The 23,782-nt window shown below is 45.2% G+C and overlaps 1 protein-coding gene across 1 annotated transcript in view; it reads right to left on the reverse strand.

The window, feature by feature from the left end:
* Positions 1-963: 963 nt before the first annotated feature.
* Positions 964-23,782, reverse strand: part of ADAM11 (ADAM metallopeptidase domain 11) — a 345,706-nt gene continuing 322,887 nt past the window's right edge. The window contains exons 26-27 of the mRNA XM_069634268.1: positions 17,010-17,027; positions 964-5,165 (exon numbers count right to left, since the gene is read on the reverse strand). Coding sequence (XP_069490369.1) covers positions 5,150-5,165; positions 17,010-17,027 — 34 coding nt within the window. The 3' untranslated portion in view covers positions 964-5,149. The remainder of the gene's footprint in view (positions 5,166-17,009; positions 17,028-23,782) is intronic.

Consider the following 23,782-nt stretch of genomic DNA (forward strand, 5'->3'; position numbering starts at 1 on the left):
AGTAAAAAGCCTTGGGCTCTGCAAGAATCCTTTTTTTCTGTCAAAAAAATAACCAGTAACAACCCCGGATATTGTCCCAAAGTGCTAATGGCAGTAATGGCTTCAGTGGTTGGCATTACCTCGATGACCGTCCATGGCTATGCTCTGGTCTGTTAACTGTTGCAGTGGGCCATTGCCCAAGCAAAAAAGGGTCAATTTTTAACATGAAATGAGTAATAAGCCGCTGAGTAATGGTTGTGTGTGTTGGCGATAGAAGTGGTGAAGGCTGTAGGACTTTGAAATTTCAAAGCCAAACATGTTCTTTTTGGGCAAAATACTGGGGTCCTGATTCAGAGTCCAAGCTGGATATAGCGCAGAAAGCCGACATTCTCCCCTCCAGTTTCCAGCACCATCATTCAGAGATGGGTGGAAATACTGGAGGGGAAATGTGTTTTCCAGCAGCATAAGTTGCTAAAATCTATCTTTGCAGGGGAAACATGTGCTCGAGTGGCTTAGCGAGCATTTTCCAAGGACTGACACTTTTCTAATTCAAGAAAGTTTTTCCTAAAGCGTCATTGAACTCGAAAAGTGGTGCTGCAATCTGAGATATGCTGTGCACATAATGGGAGAATGTGTGCTGTGGGCTTTAACAGCACCTCCATGGGCACCGTAAATGTGCACATCTTTTGGCTGGTGCAGGAAGGGGGTTCGGGCCTCTGAATACAGTCCTTGCCAGCCCCTTGCATGTCAGGTGGTTGACAAGGCTGTTGCCATGCCATACACCGCTCATTGCCACCACTCCCATAATCCATCAGAATGCATGTCTTCATGGAAAAGTGTCATACATGCATCTCTGAATCAGGCCCTGAGTGCGCCCATATTTCATTTCCCACACCTTTTTAAAAGCCAAATTTTGCATATCCAAACACATACAATAGGGTGACATTTATTTTGCACAATTGTGTCATAATAATTTGAAAACTCTTTATGAAAAATACATTCAAGTTTATTTGAGTCCCTTTCAAAACAGAGTGTTGCCCAAATAAGAAAAAAAGAAAAAAAACAGGCAGTGGAAAACATTTCAACCTTTTTCATTTTGTTTCTGGAATCTTCCAAGATGGCTGCTTTGATGTTCAGCACTAGGAAGCTGCCCTCTGCGCAGTACTTCTGTTGTTTCAACCAAGGCGATGGAATACTTTGAGGGGGGAGGAGGGGAGGATTTGCCAAAATAGCATGTTAATTCTATATATAATGGTATAGAGCAGGAGTCCACAACAACTCCCCTTATGTTTCGGATTTTGACTCCCATGGCCCCTGACCATTGACTATGCTCGCCGAGGGTGATGAGCCTTGTAATCCAAAACATCTTGAGAGCCAAAGGTTGCAGACGCAGGTTATAGAGGCGGCCACCTTGATATTGAGAAAGAATTCAGGGAATGCAACTGGAAAGCCCATTAAACCTTATTGACTGTATATTTTGGGCAGCCCCGGCATAAACAAGCAAGGCCTTCTTTGCATGTCGATGGCCTCCTGGATACACCACTTTGCAGTCATTCCCCGAAGGCACTGTGACAGAGCCATATCTTTTCAGAAGGGGGAAGTCCTATTGTGAGACCCCAAATTTCCCTTTGGATAGTTACTTTTGCTCATTGCCCAATCTTAATACCACTTAGATCAAAACCCTTCCATGGAGAGGTTGTTTGCCATCCTTCCTTTAGACCAAGCACACCCCCTTTCTCCTCTCTCTAATGTTGAGTCATGCAAAAGGAGTATATAAGGAAATGCCACCTCTGACATCAATGTTGCTATTTATTATGCCCCTGGCAATAAAAATCAAAATGAAAAGCACTTTTTTTTAATGTTTAACGGCCAGAGGTTCAGTTTCCCATGTTTAGGATTTTTACGGAAGGGATAGCTTTTGAAATCAGGGTCTGAGAGTCTGCTTGGTCATTGAGCTGGAGTCTTAAAGTAAACATTAATTAGCTGATCTATGTATTAGCTTAAACTTATATTCCACTGCTTTCGAATGAGGGTGCCACCCCTTTGCATAGAACAACACGCAGAGCTTTCAATCAAGCCGCCTTAGTTCAAGCCGGTCCTAAATCTGTTACTAACCAACATTGGCAAGTGGGCTGTAATAATCAGTGGTTCTTAACTATGTGATATATATAATCCATGTTATATTTTCATATTCCCATCCTGTTCCATTATGGGACTGCACAAGGCCTGCTTGGATGACGAAGAGGCGAGATAGTAAATGAGTGCGGCTGAGCAGGAGAATTGAGGATCAACCTTGGGTGAGCTTGGACCAGGGCCCCATGCGTACAGTGTCGCCAGCATCCCTCGACACTGTGCATCTGCTGCTGTGCTTAAGCCCAAGGGCCCTGTGCACACTTACATCAACGCACTAGGATATACCCTGGGTGACAAGATCTACAAAGGGGAACACAGTATGGTAAACGCCACAATGGTTGGAAGTTCAACAAGCCCCCTTCCTACAGGTAGGCTTCCCAAAAACCATGGGGCTTGTCGCCCGCCACCACATTACCTAACGGGCAGAGGTCCCTCTAAGTCCTCATCGTAGCAGGAGCAGGCTCGGTGGTTAATGTTCATGCCCTGGAAAAATGAGATAAGAGTAAACAGAGTACCCCATGAGGATAACTAATATATAAGTGTGGTGGAGATGGTGGTGGCTGAGAGGCTTCCTGCTTAAGCTTCATCGGGTTCAGAAAGCAGAGCCGAATACCTCACTATCTACTCCGGAGCACTGCAACCTGTGGCTCTCACCATGTTTTGGAATACGACTCCTATGAACAGTCACCTTTCACTATGCTGGCTAGAGCTGATGGGAGTTGCAGTCCAAAACATCTGGAGAGCCAAAGGTTGCAGACCCCACTCTGATCTACTCCCATAATCTGGCCCCGCTCCGCCTCACACCATAAAACGAGGCTGATAGGCAAGACCCTAGTCTAGAGCTCTGTAGATCAGGTGGCATCTGCAGCGCTGCACTGCTGCCTTCAGCATTCTGATGCAACAGCACCAATAGGCGGTGCTCTCTTCCACTACACTTTGAGGATGTTCTATTGTTGGCATACCACAAGAGGATGCTCCGCTGTCACTACGCTTTAAGTTGGTGCTTTCTTGCCACACTCGGGTGCTGGAGCGGTGCAATGGGCCGTCCCCGTCTATTCTCTAACCTGACGCTCTTGTGGATTAGTAGCTGTAAAAGAAATGTGCACTGCAAATCTCTGGCATATTCTTTAATGGGCTCGATATCTGACTCCTTACTCTAATAGAGGACGCTGCATGTCACAATGGGTGCTTTTGTTACGTCTAATTGAGATCTTTAGTTATTACCCTGACCTCGGGCATTGGATGTCTACATCTAAATGGCTTAACTTGTACACCCTACCGCAGAAGTGTTATGGGGTTCCTTGCGGGGGCGCACAGTGTGTTCCCACTTTGGTCTCAACAGGCATGCGATGCGTATGTAAGTTATTTCTTAGGGTGACCGTATGTCCCCGTTGTTTAGGACTGAGTGCAATTATTATGGTATCTCTCCTGGTTTCATGAAACGTTACACTGGGACACATCTTATGGGGCAGCGTTGCTCTATAGTTCAACTTGAGCCCTCCCAACTTGGTGGCCAACTCAGCCAAATGTTCAACCTGTTGCATGAAGCACATGAGGCTGCATTATGTTAAACAAAGGCAGGCAAGTCTACTAGGATATTATTTGAACGCCAAAAGGCGGTGCCCACAAGTGATCCAGGGCTGGCGCAATGCCCATGATATGTCACGGCATGCGACTGATTCTGCTCCTGTCCTGGACATGTTTTAAATGAATGGTTAAGATTTCCTGTAGGGTAGTCCACCTTTGGAATAAGGTCACCCTACTTGTCTGGCTAACCTAACTTCACCACCGTTCGAAAATGGTCCAGTCCCATCTACCTCAGTGATGCCAGGGTCCCCTGGGTTGCTCGGGCACAATGGCTCAAAGGAATTTCAGCCAAGTGCACCATCCATCTTCCATGCCCACTGCCAACCAAATGGCTACCCATTCCTCTATCCCCAGTCTTTCCCATGTATCGCCCAGATGTTGACTTAATACCCTCTCACCCACACCAGCTTGTGGTGTGAGGTCACTGTTGGGCATGGTTATAGCCCCCCTATGGCATTGGTCAGTTGACCCCATCATGGGGACATGGTCCCCATGGGTCTTTTCCTTCATCCCTCAACAACACCCTATACAAATGAAGATATATTCTGCATAGAAGCATACAGAACAAGCCCCAGAAGCTCTACAGAGATGGTACGTTCCCCAGCAACAGGCAATGTATTGGGTTCTTTACCACAGAAGTCTTTACATTCACCTCTTTAGCCTAGTATAAAAAAGAAGAATCCTCAATGTTTTTTAAAGTCTCTTTGTAAGTTCGGATCCAGACGTCCTGCTTGGATACCATAGGCAACCCTAAAGAATGGCTGCAGGATGGAAGAAATGTGCTTTTGGAGGAGTAAGGTCTAGGAGAAGATATGCGCCACGTGGATCCGAGACGTGCCACGTAGTTCCGAGATTCATCACATGGCCGATAATGCACTGCGTGCTCCGGAATACATTGCATGGTCCACGACGTGCTCTGAGGTCATCCATGGCAGTGAATGGCCTACACCAGAGGGCTGGGAGGGGCTGAAGGGGCGAGTCCTGCCTCCTCCTGCCCATTCCTTGCCAAGAGCATGGCATCCTTGCGAGCACTGGAATTACCTACTTGGTGAGGAGGTGTGGCAGCAATTGGGGAGGCTGCCCTGAGGCCTGTGTTTTGTAATCCACGCTTGTGTGAGCTAGGAGTCCATCTTTGTTCTCAGGACCCAGGGTCAAATGAACCCTTTGCCTCATAACCATTCACTCAAGCAATCGGCCTGGCGAGGCGGTAATCCCATTCTTTTGGAATCCACTGCTTCCGTAATGGGCCCTAATCCAAAAGACGTGGGCTGCCACTGGCGCTGCAGAGTAGAGCGTGCCACCTGTAACTTCAGATAACTTCCGGTCTAGCACCCAGGATGCTGCTCAGTAACCCGAGGTATTGTGGTTCAATCGGAGCTTGGGATTGAATTTTTAATGTATGTTCAAGAGTTCCCAGGTGAGCAGTGCAGGCAGCAGGGCGCACATTGTGTTAGCCCCCTCCTGACCTGTAAGAAAGAATGAACATAGGGGTGTTAATCTGCTGGAACAGAAAAGGCGAGGGGGGCAAAGAGAGGTGATTATAGCATGCAGTGTGCCCTAAAAACCTGCTCCACGTGCCCGTACTGACCTGCCTCAAGTAGAGCCGCCCAGTGTCACCCATTTCAGCTTTGGCATTAGGTAAACTATGATCAGTAATGGGTTTTCTACAAAGGGAGAACACAACCAACCCCCATGGTTCATGAGATTACAATAGAAACAGATCTTCAAAATGGCTGCCCCAACTCTGGTCATCAGGAACCAAACAAAGAAAATACCTTCACTAAAGCAGTGAAGACAGAGGGGTAATTTTCCAGGAAGCCACATATGTGGGCACTTTTGTAGGCAAGGGTTTGGACTCACTGGTAAGATATTCAAAGCATGGATGTAGTGCAGTGCGGCTCGGGAAGTGGGGCAAAAGGAGAAGGGCAATGGATAGACTCAAGATGGCCTGCATTGGGCAAAAAGATATGGATGTTCTTGGTTAGTAGAACTCAGGCACTAGAGGGGTCTGCCATAAACCCCGGTCTCTAGAGGCCTGGCGATCTCCCTTAAAAGTAAGGAGCCACCCCCTTGAGACAGAACACCATATTAGGATTGTGGGCAGCCCTAAGCAACAACCCAAGTACGAGCATGTGGAGAAGGCTGACAGTGGAAGCATTTTCAGACGAAGGGGGCGGGGTATGCTGAAGCCAACAACAAGCCATGCAAAAGCAGAGGAGATAAAGCCAGGTTTTGGGGGTAAAGCCCACAAAAGCCACAACATAGTTCTGTTCTGACGTGTGGAGAGGGTTGCCACAGATGCGATGCATTCATGTTGCCTGGTAGATTGAGACGTCCCCGGAAGTGATGTGTGCGATGGAGAGAGAATGTTACAAAGGTGATAGATTCAGGTTGTGTGAAGAATAGAGGATGAAACAGAGGTGATGTATCTAAGTTGTGTGGTGGATTGAGGATTCCACAGAGATGATTCAGGTAGTAGGGTGGAGCGAGGATATCTTAGATACATTGTATCGAGTCCACATAGAGGATGGAGCCCATCAATAGGAAGATGACTTACTCACCTTTGGTAATGCTTGTTTTGATGGCTACCCCATCTTCCCACGGATTACTCATATAGAAATATTGCTTTTCGTCAGATTGGGTCCAGAAAACATTTAACAAATGCCACTAATGGTTGCCAAGAGGCACCGTTGTGACTGACAGCCGAACAATGAAGTTGCCATATCAGAAGTGAAGCTACGGTTTCATAAACGTCCCACACAGGGCTTTAGTTCCTCATACACGCAACCACGGAAAAAGATGGATCCATTGAAAACCAACACAAATAAATAAAAAAATCGATCCAGCCCAACCACAAGAGGAGGGCAGGTAGGAGTGAATGATAAATCTCAGAAGAAACATTACCAAAGGTCCGAAAACTTGTTCTTGTGAGGGGTATTTCTTTCCACTGATTTATCATATAGAAAAACTTTACAACAGGAGAAACATCTCAAAGGGAGGGGAGCCCAAGTCATGAGTAGCCACCCCTCCCAATAACCACTAAAGAACAGACCTCTGGCCTCCAAATCCAGCCAATAGCGCCTGGTGAAGATATCTACTGTATTCCAGGTGGACACCAACAAGATTCCAGAAGAGGCTCCCCTCTAACTAATGACTAGGAAGCATCCCTGCCCCTGGTGGAATGCGCTGTGTTTCCCTCGGGAGGTTCCACAGACAGCTTGTAGCATGATTTGGTACCCAAAACTATCCAACATGAAATAGTCTGCTTTGTAACGCCGTGACCCTTCTTAGCACCTTAAATTCCAACAAACAACTTCCTGTTCCACTCCAAATTCTTTAGAAATGCAAAATAGGTGCGGTGGCCTTTTGGCGTTCAAGCTGTGTAACCTATTTGCTGGTGCTTTAAGATTGATAAAATAAATAGAGGAGGTGCCCTACATAGTCAGGGAAAGAATATCTGAGGATGTGGCATAAGAAGTGTCAAATCAAACGAGTAGCTAAGGATTCTTTGCAAGGGGTGTGTTGCCTGTGTAACTAAAGGAGTGGCCTAAAAGAAGTGTTTAAGTTTTTAGTAGCTTGCAAAGGGAGCAACATCTATTTAAAAGGTTGCGTACCGAAGTACACTTTTGCAGACTGGTGAATGGAGCAGAGTTTTGCTGGGATTCTTATGTTCAGCGGCTTTGGCAGCAGCACGGACTGCTTTGGAGTCAACACATTGGCTTCCTTGAAAATACATGGCCGGGCGCAGAGTGCGTCCGAGTACCAGAGTACAGTTTTGCAGACTAGTGACTGGAGCAGCGTTTCGCTGGGATCCTTGCATTCAACGGCTTTGGTGGCAGCACAGACTGCTTTGGAGGAAACACATCGGCTTCCTTAAAAATCCACAGCCGGGCGCAGAGTGCGGCCAAGTACTAGAGCAGAGTTTTGCAGACTGGTGACTGGAGAGGTGTTTTGCTGGGATCCTTGTGTTCAACAGCTTAGGGGCAGCATGGACTGCTTTGGAGGCAACACAGCTTCCTCAAAAAACTCCATCCGGGCGCATAGTGCCAGAGTACAGTTTTGCAGACTGGTGACGGGACCAGCGTTTTGCTGGGATCTTTGAATTCAACGGCTATGGCGGCAGCATGGACTGGTTTGGAGGCGTCCTACTGAAAAAAACAGACCGGGCACAGAGCGCCGCGGAGTACAGTTTTGCAGTTTGAGATCAACCACGCCAAAAGAACGCAGTGGGGTGCAGACCGGAGATGGTGAGTGCAAGAGTTAGGCTTGGTAGATCGCTGAATTCAGAGAGTTAGCAAGGGTGAAACATCGGGCCCAATTTCATCAACCCTCCGGGTGCATTTAAAATATAACACATCCTGACCTCAGAGGATTTATTGGACTAGTTCCCCTGGCACAATTGGGTAAGACACTATATTAAGCCTATGCAAACTGGCGGCTCAGTGAGAAACATAGCAATCACACCCGTAGCCTAAAAGGAATAATGAAGGGGTCCAAGAAACTATATAACCACTGAAGCATAAATGTTGAGACTAATGAAAAAGTGTAATCACTCTTGCAAGAGGAATTGCCGAATAAAAATGGCAAAACCCCCCAAGCAAAAATCAACTCTTTCCCCCCCAAAAGAAACACCACTATACAGCCAAGTGGTTGCGGGAATTCCAATGGAACGAGTTCAGGAAGTTCAGTTCTGTTTGTCTGGCAAGAATGTAACAAATGATATTTCGGTCATCCCCCCAGTGTCTGTGGCAAACATTTGGGCCCTGATTCATGGATTATTTGCACTGGAAAAAACGGGATTTGTGCGCCATTCTGCCCGCAAATCCCCATTTGTTGAACAGGGATTTGCAGGCAGAATGGCGCACAAATCCTGTTTTTTTTTTTTACGCAAATAATCCATGAATCAGGGCCTTAATTGATGGACACGAGCCTGTAAAACGAAAAATCTAATCTTGAAATTCCGTTAACAAACTTAAGTGCTTCTCCATTACTGTTTATTTCAGACATTTAAATGGCAGAGCCAGGAACAAACTCCATTAAAACACAACCAGGATGAGTGAATCGGGAGGATCCGTCTGATCAGTGCAACTTTCCTGATTTTTCTAACTTTCCAGTTAGTTCCACATTGTCCTCCTAAACCTGGTTCTCTAATAGCTAGTTCACTTATGTGATACCATCTGTGGGGATGTCAGATCACATTCAGCTCAGATGAGTGAGATTTTAAGTGGTATAAATGCTGTAAGGCAGCAGTCTGACTTACGATCTCCAGTGAACAACAACAGGTATTCCAGGTCTCACTATAGGGGACATAATGTTTCAAATTTGCCTGATCTTTATAGTCCTTTCATTCTTGTGGCTGCTGTTATTCAATCAGTAGATAACAGGCCGGAGGTTGGCAAAGGAATGAAGGACATTTCCCATGTGGAAACTGTACCTGTTGCTCACAGACTAAGAAAACATCGGAAATAGACATAGGTCTGGATACAATATGGAAACAATGCAGCATGACAACTGCAATTCAACTTTTGTTGTGTATGGCATTTGGTGCCCATGGAACAAATGTTATGTTGGAAAAACAGAAAGGAAAATAAAACTAAGAATAACAGAACATAAGAGCTGCCTTAAGAACCGTGTACATTCGGCGCCTCTAGTGGGTCATTTTGTGGAAAGAATTCACAGGACGGAAGAATTGAGATGGTCAGTTATCTACAAGCTCAAACGGAGCAATGATAGCAATGTGGACCGCAAAAAGCTACTCAGGAAAGAAAAAGGGCTGATCTTTCTAACTAAAAGCGCGGAAACAGGCCTGAATGAAAGATTAGATTGAAAGAAAAGATGCCAATTATATACTATAAGGCATGACAAGAAGAAACATCATTTCGCGAAGGTTAATTTACAAATGAAACATCCTGACTTGGAGGCCATATGAGAGAAAGAAATGCATATGCGCCGCTGCTCTGTCCCTCTTATTCAAACACTGCGGTAATAAAGACTCTAAATGTATGCCAAATATAGGGAGTATCTACTTAAACAGCAACTTGAACCTAATTAAGAACAAAATGTACCTTGGAACCAAGAACAGACTCCAGCAGGCAACGTTATCCCCAAATTAAAGTGGACTTCACTAGGCTACATATAGATGTAAAAAAGAATAATACCAATATCATTAGAAAAAAGAACCCTAAAATGCGGCAAACTTACGTCAAGACGCCATGACAACTATAAACAAACGCGAGATTTATCGAGTAAACAATGAGAGGCGGGACGATCGGACGTTCTTGGTGCTGCTTCGCAGAGAAGGAAGAAGAGCCTAAAGAAGAGAGATGGATCCCACCGGATTAGGAAGCGCCAACGCACTGAAGCGACGAGGAAGAAAAAGGGAAGAGCGAGTACAAAGTAAGCCACCACAAAGACAAGGTTTGGTCCAACTTCCCTCGAGATGAATACGCTAGTGCAGTAGGGCACATGCGAACAGAACAGAGCTTTAGGACCCCTGTGAACAGAACGCCGTAACGTTTTCTCGCGACCGCAGGAGATTAAGCGTGTGGATTGAATACAAGAACAGCATCAGCTACAAAGGTAAGATAGCCCTGACCTAAGAGCACGGTGTAACCGCACATTGAGGGTAGCTCATGATAAGATCTAGCATAAAACAATCCCAATTAACCCTTCACCTAAATCATTGTCTCTTAAATGTGTTAAATTGACAGGAAATTGTAAACCGGAAGATAATGGCACGCGGATAAATTATTTATGAACCATTTACTAAGGCCACGAAAAGAAGTTCTTGACCGATATTGTGAGAAGAGGTGTACATGACCCTTGTTGCGACCCGAAATTGTGAAAATTGAAAAAGAGGATACAATTGACAAAAAAGGTAAAATAGTCTTTTCTAAAGTCAAATACAGGAAATGCATCATGTTGAGACTAGACGGAGAATATCCCATTCGCCGTATCTTTCTGTATAATTAAAACAACACTACTTTTAACCCCCTCCTTTTTCTTTCTACTGTATAGGGGTTGAACCTGTTTCACTGTAAAAACCAACCTTAGAGCGACTAAATTAAGAAGAGAAACAGCAACTGCAGAAATAAGTGTGCCACTCTCTCAGTCACTAGGAAGAATACTCCTCTAACAGGTACCAGAGAGAAATTAATTGTTCCTTGCCTAAACATTAACGCTTAAAAATGTAGAGATAGAAATAAACCGGACCCCGAAGGGGGTATTGTCAATACTGCCATAGACTTGCTATTGTGACAGCGAATTACTCACAAGTGTTGAGAGGATACAATGGAGAAAAGGTTAATAATGATAGGGGCGAATGTACCCATCGGTAAATGGGATTTAAACCATTGAAAATGTATGAATTATACTATATTCAAAGAGTGGTGAATAATTAGCCCCCTCTTTATTCCTTGTATTTTTCCACAGAAGATCATCCAGAAACTGACCTTTAGCTCCTACCCCAAAAAAAGGGATGAGAAAGGAGACCATGAAGGCTGGTGAAAATCAAAAATAAGGAACAGCTTTGTATTTAGTGTTTATTTCGTCCCCTGAAGAATTTCCTGTAAATGAATGTGAAAGTTGGTTATGAGGAATGAAACATGTCAGGTATGTTTGTGTTGAGGAATGAAAGAATGGACGAATGAGGAGCCATCTGTACAAAGTAAAGGAGATACTAAAAGACGGGATCTCATAATAACTGGAACCGCGATTAAGTGTCCCCTGGTGTTATTAAAGAGCTAGAACACACTAGATTCAAAAAATGCTTTTGGGATATAGATTGTAAGAATATATCTATCACCATGGGAGGCTAAAATGTTGGTAAATGCAAATGAAGAATCTGTATATTATTTATATGAAAATAAATTGGTTATATTTTTTGATGATATAAGGCTCCCTGTAGTATGTCTGAATATAATTGGGTAATGACATACATCGGGGGTCAGTAACTGGATGAACAGTGGAAAACAAGGGACCGTATACCCATTTAATACTATATTGTAGACAGTCTGTTGAAGAGGGTTGTTGCATATAGGTCCAAGACAAAAATAATAGTCAAACACCTCTAGTCTCCAAAAAGTGTTTGCGTGGAAGGTCAAGTCAAACATGACCGATCAAGGCAACCAAACATTTATTTGTAAATGTAGAGAATCTTTTCTCTGCTGGACAAACAGAATCAAGAAAACCTCTGAGAAAAATCTTAAGAATGACCCAGCCTGAGCCTAAGCAAGATTCGAGTTCCAGAGAACATATCCTTGAAGTCTCAATTGTCGTTTGTAATGAGCAGACAAAGGAAAGGGTACCCAACTCCCAAAGTCACACTACATGATTCTGTGCCTACCAAGGGGTCGGGGGGGGGGTACACGAGGTGCATGGTGACAAGTTGGCACAGACTATGTCGAAGAATAAGAAACCAAAGGAAATAAAAATGCCTAAACAACTGAAAGATATGAGAGTTATTTCCAATAAGTGTACATAATAAGGGTTCTGGTGAAGAGCTAGAGGGATTAAACCCTCAGGTTTTGAGTGTGCCCCCAACGGCTCTGGCAGCTGGAGTTGCCAATCGTGATCAAGCTCAGGATTTGACAGTTGAGTCATGTAAAGCTGACCCTCCCAGGACACTTTCTCTGAGAACTATGACAACCTCATATTGATTAACATCTAGCCCCTTGAGAGTTCATCTTGCAGGGACTGACTTATCGGGACAAGAAGGGGGGTCAACCTTATGGATAAGGTTTCAGTCCCTATTCAATTGATGTTTGGGGAACTCCACTGAATAGATCCAGACTCCCTACAATCTTCAGAGGTATTCCAGCACTCACTGTCTTGTCCTCGGCAGATCGAATATGGATTGAATTGGATGAGGAGACACAAAATAAAGCAACTGTGCATTTTTATTCTAACTTAGCCTTCAATGAATATTAAATGCCAGTGAGGACCTGCTACGAGGAGGCTATGCTCTAACTACCTCAAAGCAGATTGCAGAACTCAATCAGAAAAGCAAGCAGGGGGCGGACCCTTTATGGGGCGCAGACTCAGAAACTAAGGATTTTTCTATAACATGTCACATTGACGTGAAGGGCCACAGGCGAGTCCACTCTTCTACCGATAGCACCGACGTAGACAGCAATTGTGCATGGCTGGCCCCAATATTATACGTTCAATCAAGCTTGCGCCCAAGTCACAAAGAATGATGAATTAATTTTTAAGCTTGAACTCCAGAGGATACAATAGCTTTTTAAATGAGAATGTAAAAGATGTTTTTTTACACCTATGATATCATTTATTTGCAAGAAACATGGTTAGTAGAGGCTTCAATAATAGACGGGTTCAATATAATTTTTAAGAGTGCAAAAAAGGGTGTAAGGGTAGACCCTTTGGAGGATTAATAATTGCTGTAAAGTTGGACCTAGGGGCCTCCCTTACGTTGGTAAATTCTAAGAGCCCATCTATGCTCGTTGGAAAGTTCTGTGAGCAAGGAGGGGAAAGTTGGTGAGCGAGGAGGGAAGCACAGACAGCTATTTCCTACTGATTAACCTGTATTGTAATCCGCAGGTGGAGACCGATAATTTGATTAGAGACGAGATGGATAGTATTCTTCTGGAGTGGGTATCAAAAAGTGATTCTCTCCATGTACTTTGTGCAAGTGCTTTTAACTGTAATTGCCCAGATTTAGACACAGAGGAGAGGATAAACACCTGTCCATTATTATCCTCTCAGTTGAAACCAAGAGGTGTAGTCTGGGCGAGTGTATATGGAGAGGTGGAATATGATTTGGTTAAATGAGAATTTAAAAGGGGATTGCCGAAGTAAACCAACTTGGGCTAGACTATCCCTGATATAATAACTTTATTTTTTTGTCTGCCTTAGCCTTCGAAAACAGTGTCACAGTGTGAAAAAGTCCACTAAAAGTGATCACAAAAAGTAAGTTTTAGAACTTAAGCATAGTTATAAAGAAGTGAAACTTCAGAATGATGTGTGTAGTAATTTTAAAGTGAATTTTCCAGTTATAGGCTGACATGGCCTTCTGGGAATACCCTTAAAATGAATAGATTTGTCAGAAATGTATGGGGTCATGGAATGAGGTTAGGATGGTAAACTGCACCCGAGGTCTTTCCACATAAATATCCTCTCCTGGTTGAAAATGGGTGTGGGAGGTAAACTAAAGATGCTTGCAGCGACCTCTGACGAACAATATAAAAAAGCCATATGATGTGACAATAAGGGACAGAAAGAGAGAAGTGCGATGAGAGATTAAATTGGTCAAGACTGATGGATTTCTTGATTTGGAGGGAAGAGTAACACAAATCAGATGATTGAAACAGCACTATAAAAACTTGGAAAAAAGGTATAGTGTACATAAAAACAAAATTTCAAACCAGAACAGGATGCACTTTTTCTTCAAAAGAGACACCAGAGGTTTATCAGCTCTCTTGAATAACGATGGGGTAGGCCAGCCTTTAAAACAAGCAAACTGTATACCAGAATTGGTATGGTGTGACCACTTTCGGAAGCTTTATTTTTCGTCCTTGAACAAGGTTTCCTTTGTTTCATCAGATAGCGCTCATAATTGGGAATAAAACTTCGATTTGGAAGACCTAGAGTTAGTGCAACAAAATTTGAAAAAATCAAGCATCTGTGGTCCAAATGGGTTCCTAACACAGTGCTAAAAGCTAATTCAGTCCTGTGGTCAGAAATATGAATGACCATATTCACTCATGGTTCATGAGGGGAAGGTCCCACATTCTTGGCAGAGAGCCATCATTGTCCCAATCTATAAGTCGGGGTTTAGGGACTGTCCTCTGAACTATAGACCAATTTGTTTGATAGATACATCGAGTAAGGAGCTTTCAGCAGCATTTGTCCTAAAATATCTCTCAAGATGGACATAACAGTCTGAAAGGCTAAGTATGTTCCAGACAGGCTTTGGAACAAAATATAGGAACATTCATAAATAGTTTGACCTACACATCCTGTCAGAGGAAGGTGTTAAAATTTGAAGGAAAAGCCTCTATTCAGCCAGACTTGATATGACGACGGCTTTTGACAGAATGGATTAGCATACCTTATAGAGGAAATTTATGTCTTTGAATATCCATTAGGTCTGTTAAACATGCTACTGCTTTTTCACACAGACTGTAGCCTCCAAGTACAGCTGGATTCTGAAGGCACCCTTTCTAAAGAGATATCTGTAAATTCAGGACTAAGGCCGGGATGTGCCCGGGCCCCATACCTTTTTAATCTATATATATATCCGATATAGAAGAGGCACTTTCAAAATCAAACTTAGCCCCTCCAGAAATTGGTTCCATAATGGTGGGGTGGATGGCCTATGCTGATGGTGTAATGTTACTGAATTCTACCCCACTAGGTCTGCAATGTTCCCTAAATGTTTCAGAGAATATGCAAGGGCCAGTAATTTGGAAATAAATCCCCATAAAACTAAAATTATAAACTTCAAAAAGGGGGTGCAATATAGAAACTGCAAGTAGTACATGAATGATAAATGGATAGAGGTAGCTGACCAGATAGTGGGCCTCATCACAAGTTGGGCGGTATCCCAGCAGTATTACTGCCCGGGCTAATAGTGTTACCGCCACCCTGCCCACTGCTATTAGCGCCGGATCAAGGGTTGGCCGGTAATGGGTATTCCCCATTCCCCACTGGGTCCATTGGACCCAATGAGGCATTTTCGGTGCATTTAGCGCACGCTAATAGCGCTGCAGTAATTGCACCCAAAAATTGGCAGCTTAGTCTCGTTCTAGTTGCTTGTTAGAAGAATCACGGAAATACTGGATGTATCTCAGTCGTGAGTCTGGACAAAGAGGAATACCATTTGTACAGCATCACAGTGACATTAGCACTGGATTTAAGGAGTGGTGGAGAGGGAAGCTGTATGCCATATTTTCCAGTGGTCTCAGGTGTTCGACGGATGTGTCCTTGCACCTTTATTGTTCTCCTTGTATATTAATTGTCTGTATGATAAGCTCGTTCGGGCTGATGTTGATGCACCGAATGACATGATGCTAGTTGCCAGAACTCCACGTGCCCTTCAGCACTTTATCACTAATAAAACACTTTTTCAAATCAAGTAGCCCTCCAGGTCATCACTACTAAATCTGCTGTTTTATTTTGCCAAGTAGGTTAAAACGATGGAAACTTCTACAATTTCGGAGCAATAGTAACACGATTCCAGTGGTGTCTGAGTTTGATTATCGAGGTATTCGTTTTTCATCAATTGTGAAAGGGTATCAGGTAATAATGTCCCCATACATAATGTCCCCATACATAATGTCCCCATGCATAATGTCCCCATACATAATGTCCCCATACATAATGTCCCCATACATAATGTAGCTGAAGAAAGCCATTGGTGACATTATATATGGTGACATTATGTATTGGGGACGGCTTGCAGCGATGTCCTCTGCTCCCCTTGTTAAAAAAAAAAAAAAAATCAGGTGTTGCGGGGGTGTCCCCCGCATGTTCAATGTCATAATGTCTGTGCAAAAAATGGCGACATTTTTGTCAGGAGATATTTTTGTGGGGACTCTTATTACATGGAACCTCTGAAATATGATTGCCATATATAAAAACTAAAAAAAAACACCAGGCTGAAACAAACTTTGGGTGGCATTTTTCAGTTCACCAAAATGTGTAGAGCCCAGCTTTTGAAAATGGTACTTGAGGTATACACTCTGAAATCTAAAGCATCTAACTATGTGGAGATTTTCAGACGTGTCGTCACTGCAAACTGTGGCAAATGGTTTGCAGTGTTCACAATTACAATTAAACCCTGACAAGCATAGCAAGCAGCATTAATAATGGATGCTTGTGGGGCCAGCTTGCTTTATGCTGTTGCATAAAGCTGGCGGACCCCATAGGTATCTCCAGCATTCGCACCTGCATGAAAATCCATGACAGCGCAAATGCTGGAGCATTTGTATGGCAGAGAGGAACGAGGTGGCGGAAACGCAAGTTCCATTCCGCCCCACCTCGCCGTCATTCAAATGATTGGAAATGAGCCGTGGTGTGAATGGAAGTTGTTAAAGCCTTACATAAGGCTGTTACACCTTCTAATTACGTTACGGCTCATTGGAACATGAGCTCCTCAGTGTTTCTGGATGTTGGAACCGGCCACCACAGGGCCACATGGAGCACAGGAGCAGAGCAGGCAGAATTGGCTCCCACATGCAGCGGAGCAGTGGTTTACAGAGCAGAACTGACAGCTGTGAAGCCAAAGCAGGTGTCAATTGGTTGGGAGAAGAAGAAAGTATAACATCTCCCCTTGGGCCGCCTCCCCATACCTTCCTCTCCTGATGTTCCTGTCCAAGGCAGCGATCAAAAGAACGAAAGTGAGAGAAGAAAAAAGAAACAAGTTAGGCTATCTGTCATGAACTATTTTAAACTTTTCTACATGCCTATACCCTTCTAACTGCCCCCTAACACTGCTCCTAAACCGAACCATAACCAAACCAAGCACATTCACAGCCCCAGTGCCAAAGTATTTGGAAGATGAATGATGAGACTCAATACGGTGGTGTTCTACTTGCTCGCTGCTGGGCTGCTCCCATTGGTGGCAGTACCTGACTGATTTGCATATGGCTGGACCCCTTTTGCAATGGTGCAGACGGGCTAAAGAACGGTGGTGTGGAAGGTTGCCCGGGGCAATGCCAGTGGCTCGGATGTATTCAAAACCTTCCACCCACCACTTTTTTGGTTATGGTCTTCTACTTGAATTTCACGGTGCTTGCCTCTGCGGCTTTACATTAAACCACGTTTCCCACACATAAAGGTGAGTCAGGGCGGAAGTGGAACTCAATCTACAGTTTGCAAATGATCAGACGCCTCCTGGGAAAAACTGACCACCTTAATTTTCTTTTAAATAAAGGATTCCAGAGGGCAGGGAGGAAGCACAATTGAACTTGAAGCTCCCCAAACAGACTGTTCCATTTCACAAAAGGATGGGGGTGCTTGTAAAGATAGTAGCCTAAGTCCTAGAGCCAAGAGGGATCTCTGTAGAACATCTGGCAGCACGAGCAGAAATACAAACACGCTACACTGCAAATCATGCTAAAAAGAAATCACATCCCCCGTCTCCTCCATTCACGTCATAATTGGTGGACACGCGTACAGGGTTGATTGATGTGAAGGAGGGGCATTGGTATAAGAGGAATGTAAGTGGCGGAACAGTGCAGGGTCGGGAGTGGAGCAGGAGAATCAGCGCTGGCAAGGCATTGCTGATGGGTCACTAATGCTGAGTGGGGAGGGCTGTGGAGCAACAGTGCCCCGAGTAAAGTGCCTAGGCAGCAGCAGGGTTCTGAGAGGGCAAAAGGGGGACAGCAGTGCTGGTAGCGGAGTGCAGCAGCAACAGGCATGCCGGGGTAGGAATGCAGGGGAGCAGACACGCAAAAGGAATGTAGTGAGTGCAGCAGTGCTTGGATAGCGGTTGGGAACAGAGGTGCTGGGACTGGAGTGCTGTAGGTAGCAACAGTAAAGAAAGGGGAATGGTGCTGGGAGAGGAATGCAGGGCTGCGGTAGTGCTGGGAGTGCAGATTGCATAGCAGAGTTGAGAAGTGAGTGCAGGTGGCTCAACAGTGCTGGGGGAACACAAAGCAGCAGTTCTGGGAGTCAAGTGATTCGGGAGCAGCAGTTCTTGGAGTGGGATGCAAGGAGAGCAGTGGTGCTGGAAGAGGAATGCAGTGAGAGCAGCAGTGCTGAGAGTGGCAGGGGAGGGTGCAATGTTTTGAGTAGAGTGCAGGGGGAGCAACAGTGCAGGGAGTGGCAGGGGAGGGTGCAATGTTATGAGTGGAGTGCAGGGGGAGCAACAGTGCAGGGAGTGGCAGGGGAGGGTGCAATGTTATGAGTGGAGTGCAGGGGGAGCAACATTGCAGGGTGAGTAATGCTGGTGGAGCGAGGAATGTGGCACAGCTGCATTTTCTGAACAAAAGGGATGATGGAGAAAAGGCTGGGGTTACAGTAGTGCTGTGAGCGGAGCACAGCCGGAGTAGCAGTGCTGGGAAAGCAATGCAAGGAGGTGCATCAGGGCAAGGAAAGGTGTGCAAAAGGCAGCAGTGCTGGGACGGAGCGCGGGATGTAGCACAGTGGAGAGAGGAATTTAGGGCAAAGGTAGTTAGGAGGTGCATTGATAGCAGTGGTATTGAAAGGAGTGCATGAGGCACTGGTTTGCTACCTTTTTCCTCCAGACGTTTTGGACTACAACTTCCATCAATACTAACCATCAATGGCAATGGTGTGGGATCATGGGACTCGTAGCCCAAATTATAGGGAAAGCCACAGGTTGCAGACCCTTAGCATGAGGCAACAGTGGGAGGAGTTACATGGAGAAGCAAGGGAAGATACTGTATTCCTAGACCATAATACCATTGACCCCATACTTGCGAGTCGTCATCCCTAAATGAATGGAACTGGAGCACACTATGTAGCAGCCATTTCTAAATAGAGCCGGTGTGAAGGCGGTGGCAACTCCGGATCGCCAGAACTTCATCTCACGTGCTACCTTTTCCTTGGCAGGAGTCTCAACAAAGGAAAAACGCTTACACGTGGAGGTGGTCGGGTGGAGGAGTGGCAGCGTGCAGAGGAAAGAGGACTATGGACTAAGGGTCTGATTCATAGATGTATTTGCACGGTGCAAAGTGACCTTTCACTGCCAACAGCCCTGATTCATGGAACACTGCAAAGTGTCTTTTTTCTGCGCAAAGTGACTTTGCATGGTAAAAAGACACTTTGCACTGTTCCATGAATCAGCGTGTTTGTTGGCAGTGCAAAGTCACTTTGCACTGTGCAAAATATTCAACGAATCAGGCCCTAAGAGTACAGTAGTCTAGTCTATGTGGTGAGTAACGAACTTTCTCTGATGGCCTGTCCCCTCTTCCCGATACGTGTGGGAGACTACCAAAGAATGACAGTAAGGGAGACGATGGTAGTCAGTCTGTGACTCTAACTAACCCTGTATCTCCTCTAGAGCTTGAGACAAGAACGTATTGTCGACCTGGTTTTACAAAGCTCTGACTGAACTTTAGGTAGGATTAGCAAGAGTGCAACTTCAGACCAGATTTAGTCAGGTGTGAAACGTAGTAGAGGACATTGTCGAGAGACGCGTGCAAAGGATATGTGCTTCCATCCAAGGGCAAGTAGCAGAACCATAGCCTCTTGATACTGTACTGGGCCCGAGTGGACAATTCACAGGTGCCACAGAATCTGCAGATTGTCATCAAAGAGGCTGACCCAACTGGAAAATGGGTCTTCAGGGGAAAAATCCCCAAGTTGAGTGATTGTGGGGAGAGGTGAAAAATGTGTCCTCCTTGCTGGTTAAGGATGCCGGTAGATGGAGGCATAGCCTGGGCACGGGCTTTTCCCCACTCCAGGTGGTCTGAGTATCAATGCTTTGCAGGTGATATAAGGGCGAGCAGCAATGCATGGCAATGTGGGGGAGGGCATCCCCTGCATGTATGTCAACTTCCCGGTAAGCGGTAGAGAGGGCAAGAGTGTAGAGGAGCCGGCCCTCCCACGAAAGGGCTACGCCAGATCATTCCTACCCTGCCCTGCAAAGGAGGTAAACAGGCAGCCTTTCCAAATGTGGGAAGTAGCCAAGAAGAACACCAGGAAATGTCTCTCAGAGTCCTGTTGTTGATTGTCCACTTGTGAGGTGGAAGAGAACGCCTTCTGGGTAGGTTAGCCTTTATATTGAGGATTCCAGCCAGATAGACCCCCAACTGCAAATGCTGTGCACATTGGCCCAGTTCCAAAGTTAGCTAACTAGTTTGCAGACAGGAGAGGGCTTAGTGTCGCTGTGCTTGTTGATCTAGAGCCCGGTGATCATGTTTGTTGTTAAGATGCATTAGGACACAAAGGACAGGCAGCAAGATCATTCCAAGCCATCAGGGCTAGAAATGCAGCTTTGAATTCCAAAACATCTACATGAAGTTTTTGCTGCTCCGAGCCCAGAGATCGTGGACTAGCAAATGACCCACCCACTGTTGATGCCCCCTACCAAAAGGTTTAGATGTTGACTCCACTGCCAAAATCGAGGGGGCACAGATACCACAATCAATTTGGGTTGAGGCTCCTGATCACAATGAAATGAGCCTTCGAGATTGTACGAGTAGCTGAGCAAATGGGACCATAAGAATGCAGAGTTACATGGGCCCCAGAATCCTCTGATAATTAGGGCCTATGACGAAGCTGCATGTCTAATTCTAGGGACCTTTAATGGAGTGACCAAGGGGAAGGGTGCTTTCCTGTGCTAGCAGGAGAGGTGTAGGGAGGATCTGATGGCCATCCCCACTTAGCTCCCTCATAGGGCAAGGAACAGTCGCAGAGAAGGCTACACTGACACTGGCCTTTTAGGCCACATCACAGAGGCACACAACCTCAACAAAGATCAGCAACCAACTCTTTCCCAGCATTCCTCTGATCCTACTACCAAGCATTCCCTTCCTTTCACCGAGCAACACCCCAAGAAAGTGGGGCATTGAGCAGGCCCAGAAAAATATGGCATATATTGCTTGAGAAATTGCAGTCCTGCACCGTCGCCCACTCACACATAAGGGGCCCTTTGCAAATTCTTGCATGGCCTGGGACCCACAAAGTCATCCGTTGTTTAGTGGTTATTCTTTTTTGTGGCCTGCAGAGGGGGTTCATGTAAAACTGCAGGCTGCCCAAATAATTTGAAAAGCTCTCACTCCGCGATCTGAGCGAGCACATGCGAAGTGGACAGATTAAACCACTTACTCTACACTTAATAAGCATTTCACAAACCGGCCACAGTAAAGCAGCATATCACAACTCCCAGCAGACCATGCCAATGACATATGAAATCCAAGATGATAGCCCAGCCATTTAAAGACTTGTTCAAACTCTCCAGTTAACTAGTTATCCCAGGTAAACCTTTTGGCCAAAGCCAATCGTAGTCTCTCACCAATATACCATCAAATACGCAGATCCTCACAGAAAAGCCTGGCCCAGACGGAGAGTTCATAGGGGTTTATAAGGTCAGTTTCCCAGTCAGGCAGTCTGGGTGTTTGGAGACTATTGGGGCATGCAGTGGCTGTGAATTGGCCATTTTGGAAGGAGTTGGTGGCAGGAGGTTGGCGATGAGAGGGGGAGAAAGAAGTAGCAGAGGAAGATAAGGAAGAATTGGATCAACATCAGGGGGAGGTGGTAGAGAAATGTAGGAAGAATGTTGGTGAACATTAGATGGAAATGGCACTGGGAAATAAGAAGGAGGTTAGTGAACATATCAGGAGGAGGTCAGAGGAAGATTAACTATGCGAAGGACAGAATGAGTGAGTACCAAGACAGCATAGGAATGCTCCAAGTTAGTTGGGCCCAAGGCATGGGTAGGGGGAAAAACCTTTTTTTGAAGAGGTTGGGACCACGGTAGGAGGAACAAGCATATGATGGAATGTTCAGAAGAAGAATGCCCGTACCCCATAAGCACGATTCTGGGAGGAGAGACCTCAAGAACATATCAACGTAGGGTGTGGGAAACCCTTAAGCCTGAGAATCCCCAGAAACTGTAAGTCAAGGGGAGATGGTTTGGGGCGGTTTGAAGAAGCTTGTTGTAAATCAAAAGCTGTTGAAAGCACACTGGTGTTTTGCTCCTTTGTACCATCCATGCGGCTATTACAGGCTGAAAGAGAAAAAAAAGAGTATGTGCAGAAAATGGTCTGATTCCTCCCCCGCGCCGGGCACTCTTTACCTGTCTGTGTGTCCTATAGGAAGCCAATGGACAGTTGCCTCCTAGTGGGGATTAGATGTAACTTATTCCAATTGATAGACCAGGATGAACAATAGGATGAGGGCCTTCAGTAGGACAAAGGATGCCTGCTGTCGGGAGGGGACTCAAATGAACTAACCATCTCTATACAGGTGGATGTGAACTCCATGCTATACAAGACCAGTTGCAATGGATCCCATTGGTTTGCAAAATAAACCTTGTGCTGTGGTAAGGCTGAGAGGGAGGACTCTCAACTGAAAGTGAATTTTCACCATAGAGATTTCTTTTCAGGAGCTCACATAAGAGTGTGAATGTCCACAACCTGTAAATGCACTGTGCAAAACCATGCCCCTGTTGAGGGGGAGGTCAGGATCTGTATGAGGAGTCACCGTCTTAAACTTTCACGGGGAAAGAAAATACTGACGAGGAAAAGATCAAGGATGGTACAGAGGCCAGCTCCATCCAACCCGACCATGACAAATCCAAAGCAGAATCCCTGGACTTCCTATATTGGAGAACACTCTACTGCATTCAAAAACAGCAATTGGAATGCTTCCAGGAGAATCTGGAAAAGAGTGGGAGAAGAAGGGGGAAGAGGGAGAGGGAGTTGTTACCCTCTTGAAACTACCAAAAGGGTCCAGGCACCTTGAAGAGTCCATCTCCAAGATGGAAGCAGAAGCTAAAACCCCTGAGAGTCCAAGAGCATTCGTTCTAGAGAGCTATGCATCTTTTTAAAAGTTTTGACTTTTCAACAAATGTGGATCATATAAAAAAAGGGTCCACTGTTTGAAAGCCTCTGGTTCATCCTTGGACTCTTTACCACCTAGAGCTATAAAATAATTAATATCGGTAATATCGGAACATATAGCCACTATTATAAATGTGTCCTTTCACAGAGGAATCTTTCTGACTCTGTTGAAAACAGCTCCGGTCACCCCAAAAACTCAGCTGACCCTAAGGTTTTGTCAAATTTCAGGCCCATATCTAACCTTCCCTTCCTTAGTAGGATCATGGAAGGAGTGGTCACCTATCAATTGTCCAAGGATTTGCAAATAGTATTGTATCTACTTCACAGTCAGCGTTTCGGCCGGGTCACAGAACAGAGACTTCAGTCTTATGTACTTGAGAAACACGTTTGGCCATTAGAGATCGAGCAGATCCAGGAGGCCTGATTCTCCTCGATCTCTTCGACACTGTTGATACGGTAGATCATAATACACCGATTCAGCGACTGAAGCCTCCGATGCATGTTTCAGGACCAGCACTGTATTGGCTAAACTCTTAATTGGCTGGCAGAAGTCCAAAGGTCCAACTGGGAAACTTTACGTCGGCTAGCCA

The sequence above is a fragment of the Ambystoma mexicanum genome, chromosome 13 (assembly GCF_040938575.1).
Source record: "Ambystoma mexicanum isolate Mex_15411 chromosome 13, UKY_AmexF1_1, whole genome shotgun sequence".
NCBI lineage: Eukaryota > Metazoa > Chordata > Amphibia > Caudata > Ambystomatidae > Ambystoma > Ambystoma mexicanum.